The sequence below is a fragment of the Eutrigla gurnardus genome (genome assembly GCF_963514095.1).
Source record: "Eutrigla gurnardus genome assembly, chromosome: 7".
NCBI lineage: Eukaryota > Metazoa > Chordata > Actinopteri > Perciformes > Triglidae > Eutrigla > Eutrigla gurnardus.
The window spans coordinates 13,708,629-13,728,608 of record NC_139921.1 but is presented as its reverse complement, the minus strand read 5'-3'; the positions used below and the strand labels follow the sequence as shown (position 1 = coordinate 13,728,608).

General features: G+C 41.6%; 1 protein-coding gene across 1 annotated transcript; it reads left to right on the top strand.

The window, feature by feature from the left end:
- Positions 1–45: 45 nt before the first annotated feature.
- On the top strand, positions 46–19,771 carry clic4 (chloride intracellular channel 4). The gene is made up of 6 exons (XM_084013154.1): positions 46–402; positions 13,000–13,109; positions 14,694–14,819; positions 15,400–15,506; positions 17,204–17,385; positions 18,008–19,771. The coding sequence occupies exons 1-6, from the start codon at positions 334–336 to the stop codon at positions 18,170–18,172; spliced, it is 759 nt and encodes a 252-aa protein (XP_083869280.1). The 5' UTR covers positions 46–333; the 3' UTR covers positions 18,173–19,771.
- The last annotated feature ends 209 nt before the right edge of the window (positions 19,772–19,980 follow it).

Genomic DNA, 19,980 nt, shown 5'->3' with positions numbered 1-19,980 from the left:
CACGGCTTTAAATATTCCCGGTGCTTCTTCCCACCCGTCGTCATCACTACTCAAGCAGCATAAAGAGCCTCGCGGTTCAACGATGGTTTTTGTAGTTTAGCTTGGTTTAAGTAATATAGCAACGTTGAAACTGACACCACTGCCTCTTAGTCCGCTTTGCTAACGAGACTTTCGTGCTTCCAGCAGCGGGTACCTCTTTGGAGGAGAAAAAAAGCGCAGACTGGGCTTCAGTGCGGGGAAAAAGGAGAGGTGGAGAACGGGACCGAGCTAAGTCGGGCGTGGTAGCGAGAAAAAACATCTTTGTTAGCAAAACTTCAAAAAGTAACACCGACAATGTCGCTCTCGGTACCGCAGAACGGAGTGAAGGCGGATAACGAACCCGTTATCGAGCTGTTTGTGAAGGTAAGACCGTAGCACAAGACGCATAGGAGAAGTTTTTATTTCTTCGGTGTATTGCAATGATAAATGCTATATGTGTGACGTTTTCTATTTCTACAAATTAAGATGGTTATTTTGCTTAGCTAAAACAGCTTAAGCTAGCTAGACATGCGTGTCACTCACGAGGTTATCTTTGCATTTGATAGACACGATAGAAGACTATCTCGTGTCACTTTAAGTCGTTTTTTAAAGGTTTTAGATCATAACCGTCTTCGCCACTGTGACATGTGTAGCATGCACTGTCATAAGCAGGGCGGGTGCAGTTTCCCCTCTTCATCGTGGGGATTGAAGTGCCTGCCATGCTGCAAACTGGGCGCTAATTCAACAAAGTCCAGCAGTGGTGGACCATAGCAGCCCATTAGACACTGTGTCGTGCTCGCCTGTTGCAGTAGAGACATTGGTGGATACTGGTGTAGAATCAAACCAGCCGTTTGAATGTTGAATTTTGTGTTCGGTCACCTTGTCATCCCTTGATGTGTCATCAGAGATCACCTTTGAGACAGCCTAGTTTAGTGCTGTTGTATGCAGTTTTCCAAGTTTACACAAAATGGCAAAACAATGAGATAACTGGAAAAAAATAAAAAAAAATGACAAAAGGTAATTGTTGGATATTGCTACTGTATGTTGTAGGCATGTGTCATGAGTGGTGTTCTTGAGACTGTTATTTATTGTTTTAACTTTTAGTCGATTTTTCTGGAAAGCACAATTCTTCACATTTTAGATTAATTTCTGATTATGGTTTCTTCAGATAATTATTATTTAAGGACATCAGCTCAACTGTACACATGTATCAAATTGTTTCTGCCTCAGCAGTGGTGATGGTGGAGGGTTGTGAATGGCTGTTTTCCTTTCTTCAGCCTTCTGCTCTGCAGGGCGGGAAAATGGCAGAGGAAAGAAAAGGAGGGAGCATGGAGCTTTTGGGGGGGGGGGGGGGGGGGGGTTGTTAGTGGGAGGGAGTTGTGGGGTCCTGACTGGGAGAGGGTGTGGGTGATGGTGCAGTGGGGTGTAACAGGTCAGAAGAGTGAGCACCCAAAGTGATGGTGGAGTGAAAAATGGTAGAGATGGAAGTAATTCTATAAAAGTAGATTATCTGCAAACCTACTTTTGTTTATATTTAATGGAATCATACATTTGTAACCATGTTTATTTGTCTTGGGCTGGGTTACTGTTGGCTCAGGCCTATAAAATGTGTACACTTTTGTGGCAGTAGTTATGAATTAGTCATCCAGGTTTTCAAAGATTTCAGAAATTACTGTGGTACTTGTATTGTTGCTGTTGACTCTTTAAAAAGAAGCCTTTGAGGTGAGGCAGTGATGAGGCTGAGGCCCCTGAGTTTAGCAGCAGACCAAATGGAAACATACTGGCCAGCAGCACCATCTTTCTCTACTACTTCTCACCGCCAGGAGAGGTTACATCATCCCCAGTTCTGAAGACTTTAAACATGTGGCCAACTCTTCCCTCTCCGTCCTTGGACTTTGTAGCCCGTTGTATACATAGGTTTCTTCCATTGCTTGTTTTCTTGAAGTGTTGTGAGATAGCCTTTTGTCTCTTTCGTCCTGGCATGATGGGACTGTGTTATGTGCCAGTGTTTGTCCACATCTATTATTGAGGCCGTTGTTCTTACTGTGCAGCGTTAAACACAGTCATGGGAGACAATGGCAGGCATGCAGGTTACCATAGGCACAGTGCTGCAAGCCAGGCCTCTGGGAACAGCTGATAATGAGCTGTGTGTGTGCTCTGGATACACAGCAGTGTCAGATCTGTTAGAGCACTGCCACATAACAAAGCTGACTAATTATGCTCCTAAAATATGAGCTGCCATTGTGACTGTAAACACTGTTTACCCATCAAAAGCAGCTGACTGTCCCAATTTAGAGATACTTGATGATCTTGCACCTTTTCTACCTGTTGTGTTTATAGCTACAGTTGTCACATCGCTATGGGAACACTTTACACTGTCCTCATCTTTGTGGGTGTAGATAGTTTGTCATTGTCAGTTTATATTGCTCTCGGTTGCAAATGGGCATTATATAATGACTTTATAAGAGGGAGGATCGACCCTTGACCTCATCACAGTGCAGCAGATTAGATATCGTTTTGCACACATGAGTAGGAGCTGGTGTAATGAAAAGGGTGACTTCCCAGCATCTACCCATGTCTGTTTCACGTGGCACTTCCACACATTACTTTACTAAAGTGGTCAAGTGAAACCCTAAATCTGATGTATTTATGTCCTGTGAGAGTTGGAATATGTATTGCTCTGACGTGACATCCAACATGGATGAAAGGGTGCAGCTACATATAATTATGTCCATCCATCCGTCTCTGTTGAAAACAGCACTTCCTGATTTCAATAAGTGATTGTTTTAAAAGCTGGTGTGACAGCAAGATATCTTGTATTACTATGAAGGTTCACTGTTGTTAATGTGCGGAATTCTCATGATAAAATTATTCTCTTTGGTTACAAGTTTGGTTACTAGTTCTTTTTGTTCCCCCCCCCCCCCCCCCCCAAGTTTTCGTTACAGTTTAACAAAGCTAGTGAGTCACTGTCCACCACCATACTATCTGACTGTATGACGGTGAATGAAATATAGATGAGTGAAGAGATTCAGGCAAGCTCTACTTGTGTCTCTTGGCTGCAAGTGTGCCAAAATCACACAACAAAACCCTTTGCTGCCACCAGACTTCTAAACTCTTGCCAGCAGTAACAACAGAGCCAATCAACATATTGGAGTGTTTTTAAGTCTGGATGGCATAAGAGGCTGTCTATGTTTGTGTATGTCCTTCAGGACAGTTCCATGGGAACCGTGGAGATTGAAGCCAGCAACATGCCAGAGCAAGGGACTACACTGTAGAAGGAATTAATGCTCAACACGAGTCACAATGTGAAGTCACTCTTCTTTGGCTTTAAGAAAATATCTTACGGTATATGCGTCACACCCTGAACTATTTTGCTGACGGTAGATACTGTTCAGTGTATTCTAAAACCTTGGGAAGAGCTGCTCTTGACATATTGTGACATCAGTTGCGACATGTGATAATCAGACTTATGCCGTGTGATGTGCGGTTTTTATGGGAACACAATGACACTTTTCATGAGTATTGTGCTATTGTAGGCGATTGAGTGAAGCTTTTTTATAAGAATAGGAAATCAATAGAACAGTTTATTTTCCCCCAAGCATACAGTAATGCTGCTGTCAGCATCATGAGTTAAGGGGACAAAGATTAATGGATTGTTACTATAGTTGAGTGCTGTGCTGTTGCTGTTGCTGTGAGCTATTGATTCTACACTGTGAATTTTGCTCTGGCAGCACCTGGCCCATCACTGCTCCTTCATTGTAACTGTCCGGTTGACTGACTCTGAACACTGGCCTTATCGATCTGGCAGTGTGTTATTACACCAATGCGAAGAGGAGCTTTAAGATTAGTGCTGGGGCGATGTGGAGAAAATCAAGTTTAAAATGTTGACCAAATACCTAAATATTGTTATTGTAGTGTTATTATGCAGTTAACAATTGGTGATTTTAATATGAGGATATAATGGCTGTAGAGGCTAAGCCCAAGCTTTGAGCACCTGGGGGTTTTGTACCACGGGTAGAATAATTGACGCACTATTTACCTTGTTTGATCAATGAAAGTCCAAGTCGTATTTGCAATTAAAACCATTGGCCGCATTTATTGCCAGAAATTCTTCCTTCTTTCTCCAGTCAAATGAAGAGATTCCTATTAATGCCAAGAGTCCTATTTGGCTCTTTCAATGGCTAAGGCAAATTAAGCATAAAGGCAAATAATATGACGGCTTGCGAGTTCAGAAAATGACATGGCTTTATAGTAATGCAGCCTTTAAAACAGGAAAAGACAACACTTTTGCCGTATGATATCCAAAATTGAAGAAAAAATCTATTCTCATTGATATGTTGCCCATCCCTACTTCAGGTCAATCTTAACATTTCAATCGGACTGCTTATTCAGAAGTTAATTTCATGTTGTGAGCAGAATAAAGGCTGGCTCGCACTTGTCTATTTATGAATACAAAAGTCCTATATAAAACCATGTTGTGCCAGCATGAGGAAAGGCTTTGTTTGCACTTTTAGGAATAGGAAGTGATTGTCTCATTTGTCTTTCCCGACCGGCAAGCTTGGTTAATGAGGCATTTCTCCTTTTGAGCTCAAGGGCAGGACGTGAGACCACCCTAGAACAACATGGATCTGAAACTTTGAAGATTTGATCCCAACAGAGAGTTAGTAGTTTGTGGATACAGCTTACTGATGCAATTATTACCTATCAGATCAGGGTGAGCCCCCACTGACTCAACCTCTCTATTACTGTTGCATCATATTCACTGTCAGAAGAAGAGGTTTGTTATATTTGTTATATATATTTGTTACATGAAGAGAAGCTGCCCTGCTTGCTACACGTGTAACTCAATCAGTCTCAACATGACCCAGCCTGCTTGTGTTTCATCCTCTGTTCTTCACAGCAGAGCCTGCTGAAGTATACATAACCAAAAGCGGAGTAGCTGAACGTGGAGAATGACAGGGACGTCCTTCTTGACTCATCAGTACTCCTCCTTCGAGGTGTAAAGTGGAGTGTCCCAAATATCTATCAAGGCTTTTATTGTCTTTGAGACCCTGGCAGATACATAAATAAATGTACAGTCACCTCTACAGTTTCCTCGATTGTTTTGCATGTTTGATTTTTATGACCTAGACTGGTACTTGAAGGCAACTCAATTACACGTCAGAGCGGATGCAGCCGGCCAGTGGCCTGTCTGCTCGGAATTACTGATGAGGCCATTGTTTGTGTGGCGACAGTGCAGGCTTTTACTGCCTTGCGTATCTGACATGTGCAGTAACAGCATGCTGGCATTGTGTCTGTGCCAAAGGGTGGTTCACAGCTGTCTCGACAAGACATGTGTCCTGAAGGAATTGCTACAGGATTCATTAAGGTTAAACGTGAATGATTTCAGCCCTGTACAGATTTTTTTTTTTTTATGTTTTCCGATTTTTTTGACATGTGTAGACCATTTTTTCATGTTTTTTCCTATGCAAATGTGAGGAAATAAGGGCAGAATTAAGATAAAAGTTTGGGTTATGCATATGCGTGTGTACAAGTTTGAATACATGAGTCTGCTGCACTAGTCATCAGACTGGGGTCTCTGAATGTGTGTGGGTGGGTGGAGACTCGTAAATGGGGCCAAACTCCGTATGCAGCTCAGTGTTTGTTTAAGATACTTGAAATGACGGTCAAAGCGAGGGTGATTGTTGGTTCATGCTGATCTCCCACATGGCTGTCTGTTTGTTTTTCATTTTGGATCTGTATTACTCATCAGCAAACACTGGTCCTGTATTTCTAGAAACTCTGAACTGGCAGTTTGTTTAATCTATTCTACACTGAGGCTAGATCAGGGATGCAAACTTGTCACCTTTCGGCGAAATTCGCCGTTTTTGTTCCGAAAAAGGTCATCTGTGTGATTCATGGAGATCTGCAATAAAAATATTTCGGGGGGGGGGGCGTCCAAGTAATCGGCGAACGCAAGCTGTCATAAATATTTATTCCAAGCTTGTTCGTTTGGCCAACCCGTGTAATCATGTCATCTTCGGGTCTGTAGCTGCCTTGATGCCGTACTAGACAGGAGTGACGTTGGTACGCTTCAAAAACGTCATGGTACAGACACACCAACTCCGGCAGCGACGCAACGGACCGTCGAACGCACCGGCGAGTGGGCAGTTCTGTGTTCAAGTTGGATCAATTGGATAGACGTCCTGCGAAGTGGGCGGGACTTGAGTTTTGCTCTGCCGTTTCCAACATGGCGGCCGGGCCACAAACGATCTCATTTTACAGTTAAACTACACGCTAAAGCATGTTTCTGAAAACATTTGAGGCGGGAAATGTGTAGTGCAGTAACAGAATCTGGATTCATATTTGATCAACACTGTCTAGTTTGATAGTTTGAACGAAGTTTCTGGAGCCGGCGGCATTGCGTTGGACGGACGGCATTTGCATAAAGTTCAATCCATCGAACTTTATGCAAATTCACGTACGGCGACAGGGCAGTCAATTCGACGTGCCGTATCCATCATGCGGAGCTCCTGCTCTACATAGACAATGAATGGGATCCGTTGACTTGACGTCTGCTGCCGGAGTTGGTGTGTCTGTACCATCAGGCTTTCTAACGTAGGCTAACGTGCTAATGTCAGACAGTTCGCTGACATACGCATCGCAAATCACAACCATTTTTGCTGGTTACAATAACGGTGTTATCGGATAGTACAGTGTCTATTTCTCAGGAACCTTTGAAAAATCTAAGCGAGAAAACAACGTTAAATGTACCTACCATACCTTCACATTAAAAAAAAAAACCTAAAATAAATAATGGAAAATCAACGGAGCAAAGGCTTACTCTGATATCGATGTAATGTTAGCGAATGAGGGGTGAGAAGCCCCCTACCTCCCCTTGCTAATATTTATTCCGTTCGTCCAGAGTCAAATCTATTCTTGAGGTTCCAAATATTTTCAAAGCAGTTTGTCTTTCAATGTGAGGAGTCGATCGATTTATTTTATGTTCCGTCGTTTGAAGCAAACCTTTTAGCCCTGGCATTGGTCTCCCATTATTTATACCTTCACTGGAAGGGAAGTCCATTTTCCAGGCTCTCGCCAGCCCCCTTCAGTGAGGCAGAGGAATAACATTGAAGCATATGCAATATATATATATATATATATGTGTGTGTTTATATATATATATATATATATATATTCCGCGAGGGGGTTTGGGTCCTTGTCACCTTTTTCATCCCTGATGAGTTTGCACCCCTGTAGATACAGTAGTTGTAACATTGACTTGGTTTACATCATCGCCGTAGCATGATTATGCAGTAAGCCTCTTTTAGACTTTAACAACCACCGTTTCTGTGGAAAGTTGGAGACTAGGGTGTGCTCCAGCACAGTAGGCCTGTGTCTGACTGGAAGTCTCGAGGTTTTCACTGAATGATGTCAGCCTGAGTCAGAGCCACACCAAAGATGTGATGGTGTTTCCATATTCCAGCAGGATCTGACTCCTCTACACTCATCTCTCTGAGTGTAATCGCAGGACTCAGCCCACACCCAGTCCAGCCCTAGTCATTCAGACATGGGGCCAAACCTCAGTCAGTACCCTTTTTTTTGATGATGGTCAAAGTCGCTAAAGGGCTGATAATTAAACTGTTTAGTGCCAAAGGATGGCAGGGGATGACTTTGTACTCTTCTTTGCTTATTGTTTGAACATATTTTTTCTGGTATAAATAGTCTTTTTTTTTTTTGCCAGTTTGACTCTTTATTTGTTAAGAAATGTTCTTGGCTGCTTATATTTAGACAACGAATATTTGAGGAGTTTGGCTTCTTTTGTGAAATAAGGATAGGGTTTTTGTAAAAAAAAAAAACCTGAGGACCTCTAGTAATTTGTAATAATTGCAGAGGACGTCTGTGATGTTTATCACGTGCAAATTGGCCATGTCTGTAATTCACAAAGGAAAAAAATTCAAGTGCAAATTGCGTATATTTCTTTAAATAGTGGTCATCTTCAAATTTTTTTAAAATGTTTGTTTTCCCTCCACGCCCCTTTTTATGTCTCTTTCCCATTTACATAATTTGGAGGCTGCGTCTGAAGTTATAAATGTTTTGACACCATTTTGGCGAGGTTAATCTCGCTACACAACATATGGATCCAAAAATCAGACGGAGCAAGCTCAAACCCCTTAAAAGAGTGAAATCTCAAAAGATGTAAAGCTGGATGACATACATGGCATCATGTGGTAAAGAAACATTTCTCAACAGGCTCAATACAATTAGAATAGTTATTTCTTTATTTGGTAGCCTCTTTGCTAAAGAAAAAGGAACACCCTTTACCGTAAACGGATGTTACGCAGGCCTTGATATTTTCAAACGTATCTAGGGGAATCTTGGTAAATTCAAGTAAAATACAGACTTAGCTTATCCCATGGGACTCCCGCTCATGAAACACAGAGGTCGGGTGATAGTCTCTAAATCACGTGAGGCCCCCATGTAATACTAGTCCTGTGCAAATAGAGCTTTATTTGAAAACATTTCTTAGGCCCAAAGACTGGAGACAACATTTCAGTAAGTGTCTAATGTGCCCTCACTGACATAGGACAGCAAATACTGACTCAATTGTTGTTGCATATAAATTATGAAGAGCTAGCAGCTTGAATAAAAACATTTAAAAAAAAGTTAGTGGCCTTCAAAATCTCTCTAATGTTGCTTAGACAGTCAGAAATGCATGCTGACGACGTGAGTTATTTTATCTTGGCAAGTATCTACCCTGCTCACATGCCCTTGAGCAAGGCATCAGATCATTCCAGGTGTAGGGCTGCTGTTCTCTAGCTGGTCTTGACCTCTGACCAACCTTCAATTCAGTCCTAAAGGCTCGGTTATGCTTCCGAGTAGTGATCATGCAATGGCCACGAAATGGCCACGCAGTTGCTGGGAGACCGTGATGGTTCTGCGTTGGGTTTACGTGTCGAAATGCAATTCAATGCCACACCGGTAAAGGGCGCTATGTTTTTTGTAAAGACCGAGACTCTTGACGTATATCGTCGTTAGCCTCGTTATAGCTATACCTATTTGTTTACCTTCCGGCTTTAAACATCCACAATTTTTCAGAACTTGGTGTTTTATTTCTTTGTGCAAAAGCGACAAGGTGCAAACAATAAAACAAGTGAAAACAATAAAGGTAGCCTATTAAAAGTTTAAATGGCGGTGTTTATGAGTGGAAACCGGAAAGCGGTCTCCAGCGGATGTAGTAAGCGGACCAATCACAGCCAATGGCGCTGCGTTGGTGTTGCGTTCGACTCGCGTCTAGGATTTTTGGGAGGTGCACGTCAGGCCCTTGCGTTGGACGTAAGGGGGGTCCGCAAGGACGTAAGGGGTCCGCAAGCCCCCTTGCATTGTGTCGACGCGAAGCATAACTTGGGCTTAAGTCCACATGGACTGTGTAACCCTGTCTGACTTGAGGGAGCAGGTGAATCCAAAGGGGCTGTTCCACAGTCCTCACCGCAGCTCAGACTTGTATAGTTGTCCACCAAACAGGGAGAGGCGTTGCCATGGCGCTACCATGACTGCACACTCAAATGGACATTCCTTCCAAGTGTCAGAGAAGGAGGGGGAAAGTTGCAGCACTTGTTATATCGTTAGTTCCTTATTCGGTCAAAGTGTGGCTTGAACTTACTGAGCAGCCCACCCAATTTAGAACATGTAATGTGTTGGGGAGGGGAAGGCACGACAGCCATGTTTCTAAAATTAGGTTGTGAGTAGAGACAGAGATGAGGACCGTGCCAAGCCTGAACAGGATCCATTATTCCCGAGTACTGACTACTGTAGTACTCCATATCTTGTGGTCTCATATGTTCAGTCTAGTAAAGGAAACTTTTGTCTTTAAAAAATAAAGGAGGATTCAATATCTTCCTTTTATTTTTTTCCCTTTTCTAGACTGATATGAGCCCACTTAGAGGCTCTTGGTAGAAATATCTGTCAATTGAGGTTGAGTTGAACTGCTCCTTTTGTATATGCCTGCTCATATAATGTTATTGGATGGAACTTGCGAGGAGAATACCTTGTTGTGCCTGATAGAAGTGCACATTCTTTCAACTGAGTTAATGACCATATTATGCTCAAGCTATTTAGTTCAATGGTTACAGAGCATAGTTATAGGGGAAGTGATAAATTGGTATGACCACACTGAACAGAAAGTGTTTTTAAACACACCACTGCCCCCCGTTGCTGACTGAGGTCTCATTGTTTTGCTGCGGGGCCATGCCGTCCTGGACACAGACTCCTAGATAACATCCGACTTGAGCATGACTCACACCCTCCACTAGACAGCCGTGTGTGTTTGGCATTAAATAAATAGGCATCTGTTAACTCACGGTCCCTCCAATGAGCCTAAATTAAGTTTGATAGTCGGTTAGCAGTAGTCGGCTGCCACTGCTTCTGTTCCCCACATGTTATTATGGCCGTCTCCCATCAGAGAAAATCTCTTTATGAATCTCTGTGAACGAATGTAAAGGCCTGGAAGATGTGAGTAATTTTTGACTCTGGAGGCTATACACAGGGACACTGCTAAGTGTTACTCTGAATGGTGTTTGTATTTTGAATTGATTTGCTGTTTTGCTTCTTGGAAAAAGGGGAATGTTTTTGAACTGATGTGCTTTGCCTTATAAGGGCCTGCTTGAAATAATTTTTTCGTGTGTGTGTGTGTGTGATATTGGGGTGGGTTTTCCCCCCTTTGCTAACTGGTGATGACGTACCAAAAACTCTACACACAAAAAGTGCTTTGTGTTTTTATTGAAGGTTCTTTCGAAGCCCTTTTCTCAATGTCATACTATAATAGTGGCATGGCGGAGGAGGACAATGCTTGGAAGGGTGTCGTAAACCTTCAAACTTGTTTTGGCCCAGATATTTTAGATTAACATCTTGTTTTAATTTTCACCATCTAAATTATTCATCACAATTATTGCTGAGGAGGACCTTACTTGAGTCCTTAACAGCGTAGCAGTTCATGTCACAGGCAGGGGAAATGCAGCTCCACCAGCATCATCACTTAAACTAAACAAAGTTCCCTCTTGGGTGGGAGTAACAGGACATTTCTGGAATAGTTCCTCATCACCCCACCCCCCACCCCCGACTCCACAGAGAGGCCCAGGATAAGGGTAGAGGAGGAGGAAGAAATAATCTGCGTGCCAAATGGCACACAGCCTCAGAAGCTTGCTGTCTTTTCTCTTCCTCTGATTTAAAGCATCTTATTACCACATGCTCTCCTTTTGTGTCCAATAACTACGTTCCTCCCTATTTACTGTAATACGTTTCTCTCTAGATGTCTGTGCCTTTCTCTCTGCAGCTGATCTCTGCAGTCAGTGTCTTTGGCAGAGAGCTGCATTCTGCTCTGCTGCGGACTCCAGAGGGTAGGAGCAGTGCCACGGCTTCAAGGACAGACGGAGAAAGAAAGAAAAGATTGAAATGTCTTTCTCAGCTGCTGTGGCCTTTTTTTTGGCCACTTGACATACAGCTTTTAGCTTAAAAGCAGTTTGTTGTGTTTAAATACAGTAAACAGCTTTTGATTGCTGTTGGATTGTTGTCCTTACAGAAAGGGTGTTCACCTGTGAATTGGTAATCCCCTCCACACTGTGCTCTACTGTCAATGTCATATGTGTCCATTGCCATGGGAACAGTTGCTACGCTGTATTGCCACCCTTCATGTAGAACTGAAAGATAATGTCGAGGCAGGGAGGGGGGGCGCAGTACAATAGGAGCCAGCAGGCAGATCAAACAGAGCCATCCCACTGGGCGTCACAGAGGACAACAGCAGAAGGCCTGTCCGCGCCAGCAAGGAGCTGCCGGACAGATTTGAACACTCAAGAACAAAGTCCACTTTTGAAGACGGTGCAGACTCCGGATATTAAACAAATATTCTCTTAAGATAGTAGTCGAGTTGAAACTGATTTGAATCTTATTTTTTATTCAGTGATCATTGCAAGTCTGTGTAAAAAGACAGTTGACTGTCTTTTGCATTACACATACAGTCACACTTTGCATACTGCAGGTCAGATGCAAAGGTGATTGGGCAAATGACGAAATGATGGAAATGACCATATTCAACAGAGGCTCTGCTACAGTAATACAGTGAATGAAGAGGTGCATTCCAGAGCACCGATACTTGAATGACCTCATGCTTGTCCTTGTGAATAGATGAATATGGTGCCTTTTTTCTTGGCCTGCCTTGCATGGATAATTGCATACCTCAACAGCCTTTGTTTCCTTAGAGCTATGTAGCTTTGCAGTAAGTCTATATAAGGTGTGTGGGTGTGTGTTACTTTACTATTGTTACTTTTCTCATCTTCCATGGAATGATCTATCAGTATATTCAGCTTTAAACATTTTTAATGTTTGAAGTTTGTCACTTCTTTGAATTCATTCCTGTTTTCGGTGCCTTGCTAACTGATAAGCACTTGTCACTAATTTGGAGGACACACGCCACTTCCATTGATGCCATTCCCAGCGCTTCTGCTCAGTCCTGTGTTTGTGCAGTCTAGCAAAAGACGAAACAAGAGGTGGCCCCAGTCTTCTAATGGAGGGAAAGTGTGCTGAAGTATTTAAAACAAAGGGGTTGACTCTCTCTACGCTCTCCCTCTTAAGTCTTTTGGAGAGCAGCTTGTAATGTGTATGAAAGAGTCATTGTCTGAAATGGGCCTCTCTATAGGTGGTTGTAGTAAAATGTCCTGGGCCATAACGGTTGCGCAACAGAGATGTGATCACTATCAAGATTGTCAGTCTCAGCATTAAGTCAAATGCTATCAGTGGTAGAAACCTGTTGCAATGTTTTTAAGATCCTTCTCTGTTATCTTGCATTGTTATGCTTGCAAAAATGAAACCTTGCTTAATGTTCTCCAGGAGATAAAAACTGGTGCCATCGTTTGTGTACTCATTTTTCAGGAAGGGTATTTGAAATGTATTGCCGGCTGTTAATCTACTCCTATTCTAACTGTCTGTCTGTGTGTGTGTTTATTTAAGGCGGGAAGCGATGGAGAGAGTATCGGGAACTGCCCCTTCTCCCAGAGGCTCTTCATGATCCTGTGGCTTAAAGGAGTTGTCTTCAATGTCACCACAGTGGACCTTAAGAGGTGAGTCCTCTGCAGCTTGTCCTCCTTTCATTGGCTCTTCAACCAAGACAAAAATGTCCTTTGATACAGCTCCTGCAGTTTTTCTATGGGCGTTTCCTCAAAGGTCTTGACGGCTTTGTAACGCTTTGATCCAGCCCCACCTCTGACACGCTGCTGTCCCCACTGCTTATTTGGTTTTCCCATGACCCTTTCTCAGGCCAGAGAAAATCTGATGAAAATAAACATATAGACTCTGGAGAGGCTATTTAAGTTCTTTCTGTGCTCACTTCCTGTCTAGATTTGGTGGGCAACATGTTATTTTTCACCACAGACATTAGAAAATGCTGATCCTCTGTAATTCTGCCTGCAACTGAACATGCTTTCACATGTGGACCCCAGTACCAGAAGCTCTTTACCAAACCGTCTATACTTCAGTCTGTCTGATTCATCTAAATGCTGCCAAAATGTTTTTCCACTTGCTAAGGCAGGACGGGCAAATTCCATGTTATTTTCAGATGTGGTCAGATGGACGTCTGGTTTATATGGTCTTTCTTCATCATGTGCGTTTGACTTTCTGACGCTTTGTTCCAAACCTTGGTTCAAGCATGTGACAGCGCTTTCTTCAGTGGGCATCTCCTCCTCTGGGCCATGGAGACTACTGCTTCCTGATTAAACACAACAGAGATATACTTTATAAATACTGAACCTCTTGTGTACATCTTTCCAGAGGAACAGGTGATCCAGGATTTGCCTTTTCCATGCTTTTATAGTATTTATAACCTTGAGGAGACATGAAGCGTCTATGTTGCGGAAGAAGGCGTGTGTTGTACATATTTATGGCTCTTTTTTTATCATAGTATTTAAATACAAGAGCAGTGCATGTTGTTACACCTTTTAAGAAGGACACACATGTCACAGCCATAAGTCGCAATGTCTTATCCTCCCAGAGTTTATACGCTCCCCCCCCCCCCAAGAGCCCAAGAGTCATTTCCCATTTTGGTGTCCTCAGATGGCTTTTCACAAAACTCCATTGGAAATGCTGTCATACAAAAAAACTAAGAGTATCTGATAATATATGTTGTTGCTCATTCTGCTGGCCAACACCAATCTGGTGGGCTCTGTATGTGTTCATATTGTCTCTATGCTGAAGGGATTTAAACGGCTGGGCTCTGTGGATTTCATGAGTCAGTTGTGTTCACACTACTCATTCAACACATGCTCATTTAGTTTGTGTGCCAGTGTCATCTGCCTGCCAGAGACATCTGGTACAAAATGTGCTGGTTTGAAGGCTGCAGAGAAACACAAACACTGGGAGATAAACACACCCAGTTAAAGACAGCGTGCTGAGCAGCTATAGTTGGAGAAGTTTTTTCTCAGTTGCTTGAACTATACGTTTTTAAATTATATGTATTGCATTCATGTGTTTAACCAGGGAACCGCAGACCAGTAATAAACCTTCTCATTTACAGTACTTCAATTTCTATACATGGGAATTAAAGGAACTGTTAGTCGTTAGATCCGTATGCATTATAAAAATGTTTAATTGATTGTATGGCTCTGTTCCGTTTGCTTCTGTCCACTAAAGTTGCTTGACTTCTCTTCCAGGAAGCCAGCAGACCTCCAGAACCTTGCCCCAGGCACACACCCCCCCTTCATCACCTTCAACGGTGAGGTCAAAACTGACGTCAACAAGATCGAGGAGTTCCTTGAGGATGTCCTCAGCCCGCCCAAGTGAGTGCTTTATGTATGCCTTTATGTGGATTTATATTATTACAAATGTATTACTTAGGATAAGGCTCGTAATATTCTATATTTTTCTTATTGCCAGCAGATCCCATGACCAAAACCAATATTGTGTCGATTCTTCTCTCAATCGTTTCCCAACTTCCCAGCTTTATGTTCCCCCAGAGGGAGACGCAAGATATGCTTTAAAGCTAAATACTTAGCCTTAAACAGCTGGGCACTGAAGTTTTTAGCAAACATTACTCAAACAAGTAATTGGATTTGTTGAGCTCTTTTCAGCGTCAAAATATATATATATTTGGTGCTCTAGTAAGCAGGTCGGTATTTGTGGTTTTGACTCTTAAACATCATAAACTATGATCATGGTAATTTAATAACAGTTCAGGTCTGTGACACAGAGACACATGCTTCATCAGGGTCTAACTATGCAAACACTGTAATAGGATTAATTTATTCTTGTGTTTGGTCTCATTTTCTTTTTTTAAATGGGCTTCATTTATGGTATAAAGAATTATCTTTAAATCTCCACATACATGCATATTATGTGTATTTAATTGTATTTGTGCAGGTACATCAAGCTTGGTGCAAGACACCCCGAGTCAAACACAACTGGTATGGACATCTTCGCCAAGTTTTCAGCATTCATAAAGAACTCAAAACCAGATGCAAATGAGGGTAGGTTACCTGTATCTGTATTTGACTCGCGCACATAACACACACACACACACACACACACACACACACACACACACACAGACACACTTGATTAGGTTCACTGGTTAAGAACAAACCTTTCAAATGCTCCATGGTTGCTAGGCAACATTGGTAGCCCTGCCCTGATTGGTGGTTTTACAGCCTCGCTCAGGAACACAGAGCTTTTGTTCCTGTTGTCCTCATGCTCCCGTCTCACCTGATGGAGCTCTCTGGAAAACCACAGAGTAGCTATCCTGACTAGTGCTCACAATTTCATCCTTCCTGTACTTGATTCATGCACCCCGAACCCTGCTGTAAGAGAGATAAATCACAAACTTAACAGATAAGATAATTGGAAAAATATATAATTATTTTGTCTTTGATTCTGTTGCATCCTGGGTGAAAAAAATTGTGGAATTGTTTCCCTCGAAATTTGTTTATGGTATTCCATAAAAATACCTAGATTTTCTATCATGTTTTAGTTGGCTGCTCTCAACCTTGGGAAAATATTGAAACACGGTGAGCTGGATGTGAAAGCCAAGGCTGTGTCAACAGAGTTTGAGGCTGAATCTCATGGTTCAATGATAAGTGCTCTCCAGAGTAACAGGTCAAGTCTGCTGTTGCACTACTGGATCGAACATTCCTGTGCTATTTTACAACAATAGAATGAATTGTTAATGAATGATTTGTAGATGGATGTATATCATGGTAGGACAATGTATAGCACATATGCAATCAAATTCAATCCATTGACATTTGTGGTCAGTAATGATATGGTCTTTGTTACAGCAGCATACTATTTATCACAATGCTATTGTAACAGATTCTAGGTGTCAATTATGTATTTGCTTCCTGCATTTATAATGTACACAAAGACTCGTCGCTTGATGAAATGCTGCCCCCATGTGGTTGATTGGCATTGGGGTGTAGCAGCTGTTCTAGGAGCCCTCAGAAAAATCATAATGTAACACTGTTAAAAAATGATTTTCTCACTGAATATATTCAATTCAATTTATTTTATAGTGTCATACAACAACAAAAGTCATCTCAGGACACTTAAAACATTAAGCAGGACTAGAATACGCTCATGATTTTCAAAGTTAATGCATTTTCAAAGTCCTAACATCACCCAGGGGCAAGCGTTACAGCGACAAAAATGCCTCAATGGGCTTTTAGGCAGAAATCTCGTGCAGACCAGGCCCTTGGTCCCAACACAGAACCTTGGGAACACCGTATTTAACTTCAGTGTGCATGGAGGATTTTTCATTAACATGCACAAACTGAGATCGATTGGATAAATAGGACTTAAACCAGTTTAATGTGGTTCCCTTTTTACAGTCTACATATTAGGATCTCATGGTAAATGGTGTTGAACGCAGCACTAATATCTAGCAGGACAAGTACAGAAATCAGTCCTTTGTCAGAAGGTAATTTGTAAGGTAATTTTCACCAGAGCTGTCTCTGTACTATGATTTACTCTAAATCATACTAACTAAGGGTAAGACTTCTTTGAGTGGCCTAGTTAGTATCGGGTCTAGGAGACAGGTTGAAGGTTTAGTTGAAGATATCTTTGAAGTTAGTTGGTTACAGTTGATTGTAGAAAAGCAATCTAAATATAATTATGTATGTATGTATGTATGTATGAATAAATAATCTAAATGTCTTATGTCTCTTGGCAGCTCTGGAGCGCGGCCTTCTGAAGACTCTCCAGAAGCTGGATGAATATCTTCACTCACCACTGCCTGACGAGATCGACCACAACAGCATCGAGGATATCAAGGTCTCCAACCGCAAATTCTTGGACGGTGATGAAATGACCCTGGCTGACTGTAACCTGCTGCCCAAGCTGCATATAGTCAAGGTGAGCAAGGGAGTATTTTAAACCTCACTGAATCATCATTTTGTTACCTGGGATAATGTGGTGTAACATGACACACACAAGGAACACCACCATAGGTGAGTGAAGCACCAATATGGCTATGCAGTGTCTTCAGAGGCATAAGGGCACCAAATTTGAACTTTCAACTTGTTTTTGCTAAGATTTTGATACAACTATTGATGATTTCTATTGCCGTCTAGTCTTGAAAACAACAACCAATTAATCATTTTGTTTTATTTAAAGAAATATTTCCAAGTTGATGCCTTCCAATATCTTCCAAAACTCAAAGATATTTAGTTCACCATCATGACGACCAAGAAAAGCTATTTTAGGAGCTGGAACTAGTGAATGCTTGGCATTTTCTTTTTCACAATAATCTCCTATTGATAGAGGGCAATTAAGTGATTTAAATACTAAGATTGCAAACAATTGACTGTTCCAATATTGTTTTTTAATTCCTCTAGCTCTTAAAGAAGTGTAATTCTTTGATTTTTGCAGTACATCCAAAGACAAAGACTGAACTGTCTGTTTTCATGGTGCTCTGAATTTATAGGAGTTATTTACTCACATGGTGAGATTTCTAACTTCTGATACCTTCCTCCAGGTGGTGGCCAAGAAGTACAGAGGCTTTGACATCCCCAAAGAGATGACTGCAATCTGGAAATACCTGAATAACGCCTACACGCGTGAAGAATTCACCAACACATGCCCCAGTGACAAAGAGATTGAAATAGCCTATGGAGACGTAGCCAAGAGGCTGGTCAAATAAGCTCCTCTGTCCTGTCTTCATCCCTCACCCTGTTCCCTGCACCCCCCTCTCTCTACGCTTTCTTCCACCTCCCCCCTCCCAGCACCGGGACTGATGTGCTCTTTCACGAGAAAAAAAAAACAAACTCTGGATTTCTTTTCCTTCTCTCCTCATCTAGAGCGAACCCCAATGCATGAACCATTCTCGATAATTTTTTTTCTTTGATTTTTAAGAAACACCTCCTCTTTAGTTGATTCAGCGAAAGGTCACCGCTGTTCCACCTTTCATCATTAATAGCTTTTTTTAAATATTATTATTTGCTAATGAATGTTGTGAGGTGTTGTGAGATGGGGAGGTGACAGAGAAGCAGTCAGACATATATAACTGTGCTTATCAATGTTGGGAGCCTTGGCAAACACACTCCCCGATAAGTGACCTTCAAGCTGACCTTCGCTTTGCGTCCAGGTGCGAGGTCACAACCTGTTGTTAATTTTTATGTTGTATGTATAATGTTGAAATTGCTCTTTCTCCGATTGCTTTAAAATGAACACTGAGAAACAGTCTTTTCCCCTGTCTTTTGGCGTATTAAGAGGTTATGTAAACAGTGTTGAAGCTTCAGTGTTTTTGGCAGGTTTAATTAGAAGCTAATCAAACCTGAGTGGTCGACATATCAAGTGAGAGATGCTTTATATTAATGTCGAGCTGCTTAAAAATAAATCAAAAATAATTGTAACTACAGGTAAAGCTACCTGGTGTCCATGCTCTGATTTCCTCATTGCCTCAATGGGCAAAAGTCTTGTAGCTCAGCTCAGTGGAATTGTAGGTGATTTCCTGTATCTGCTGCAGAAATAACAGCTCAGGACAAACCTAACCAGAAATATTCAACCATGTGTAGCTTACAGTTATTCCAGGAGGCGTTGATGTCTAGACTTGGCCTTTTGTTCATCACCACAGAAAAGCTTGCTGATACTGGTCTCACTGTGGATAGAATGACTCCGGCTATGTAAATGGAAAAGAAACCACACTCACCATTTCCTTCCTCATAGTATAGAGAATGAAGGACACTGATGTGCAGTCAGGCACCGGAAGGAAGATATTTATGACGAATCAAGGAGAGTAGCATGAAATGAATACCTTTTCTTTTCAGTATGTAGATTCCTCTCTATGGTAGTGAATGTATGTTATGATACAGTAGCTCCAAAAGTGCTTTAGTGCGGACTAAGAAAAACCTTATGTTTTCTCCCGTTTGCCATGTTGTTGTTGTTGTTTTTTTTTTTTTTTAGGAATTTGTTATGAAACAAATTTTGATTTATAAAAAAAGGAATTGTAAATATTTGTTTTGATTGCTCAGAATTGAATGTGTAAATTTGATACATTTCATCGAAATTTTTCAGAAAATAGGCTCATTCTTTGCCTGCTTGTATTTCACATCTAGATTAACTATCTCCTCTTTGCCTTACCTGTTTTCTCTCTGTGGATTTGATGAATTGCAGGATGGTTTTTCAGATCATTTCATTACAACATGAGTGTGATGTTGTACAAAGAAAATATCCAAGCTATGTCATGGCTTTTTTTTTAAACAATATTGACTGAATTTAAATAAACTTATTGGCACTCTGACTTTTGTTTTCTTATAAACTTCAATTGTCTTCTGACAGTCTTGGATTTTACTAAGAGATTGGGTTGCCTTTGACCTGCGATTCTGCTTCCATGTTTTAAGATTCCTGTTTTCAGCCCATATCAATACCCTTTACCAATTGGAGCATGTTCCAATTTCAAATTTAAAAATACTGGTGCAAGATGTAATCAAGATGTTTGAATGTATATGA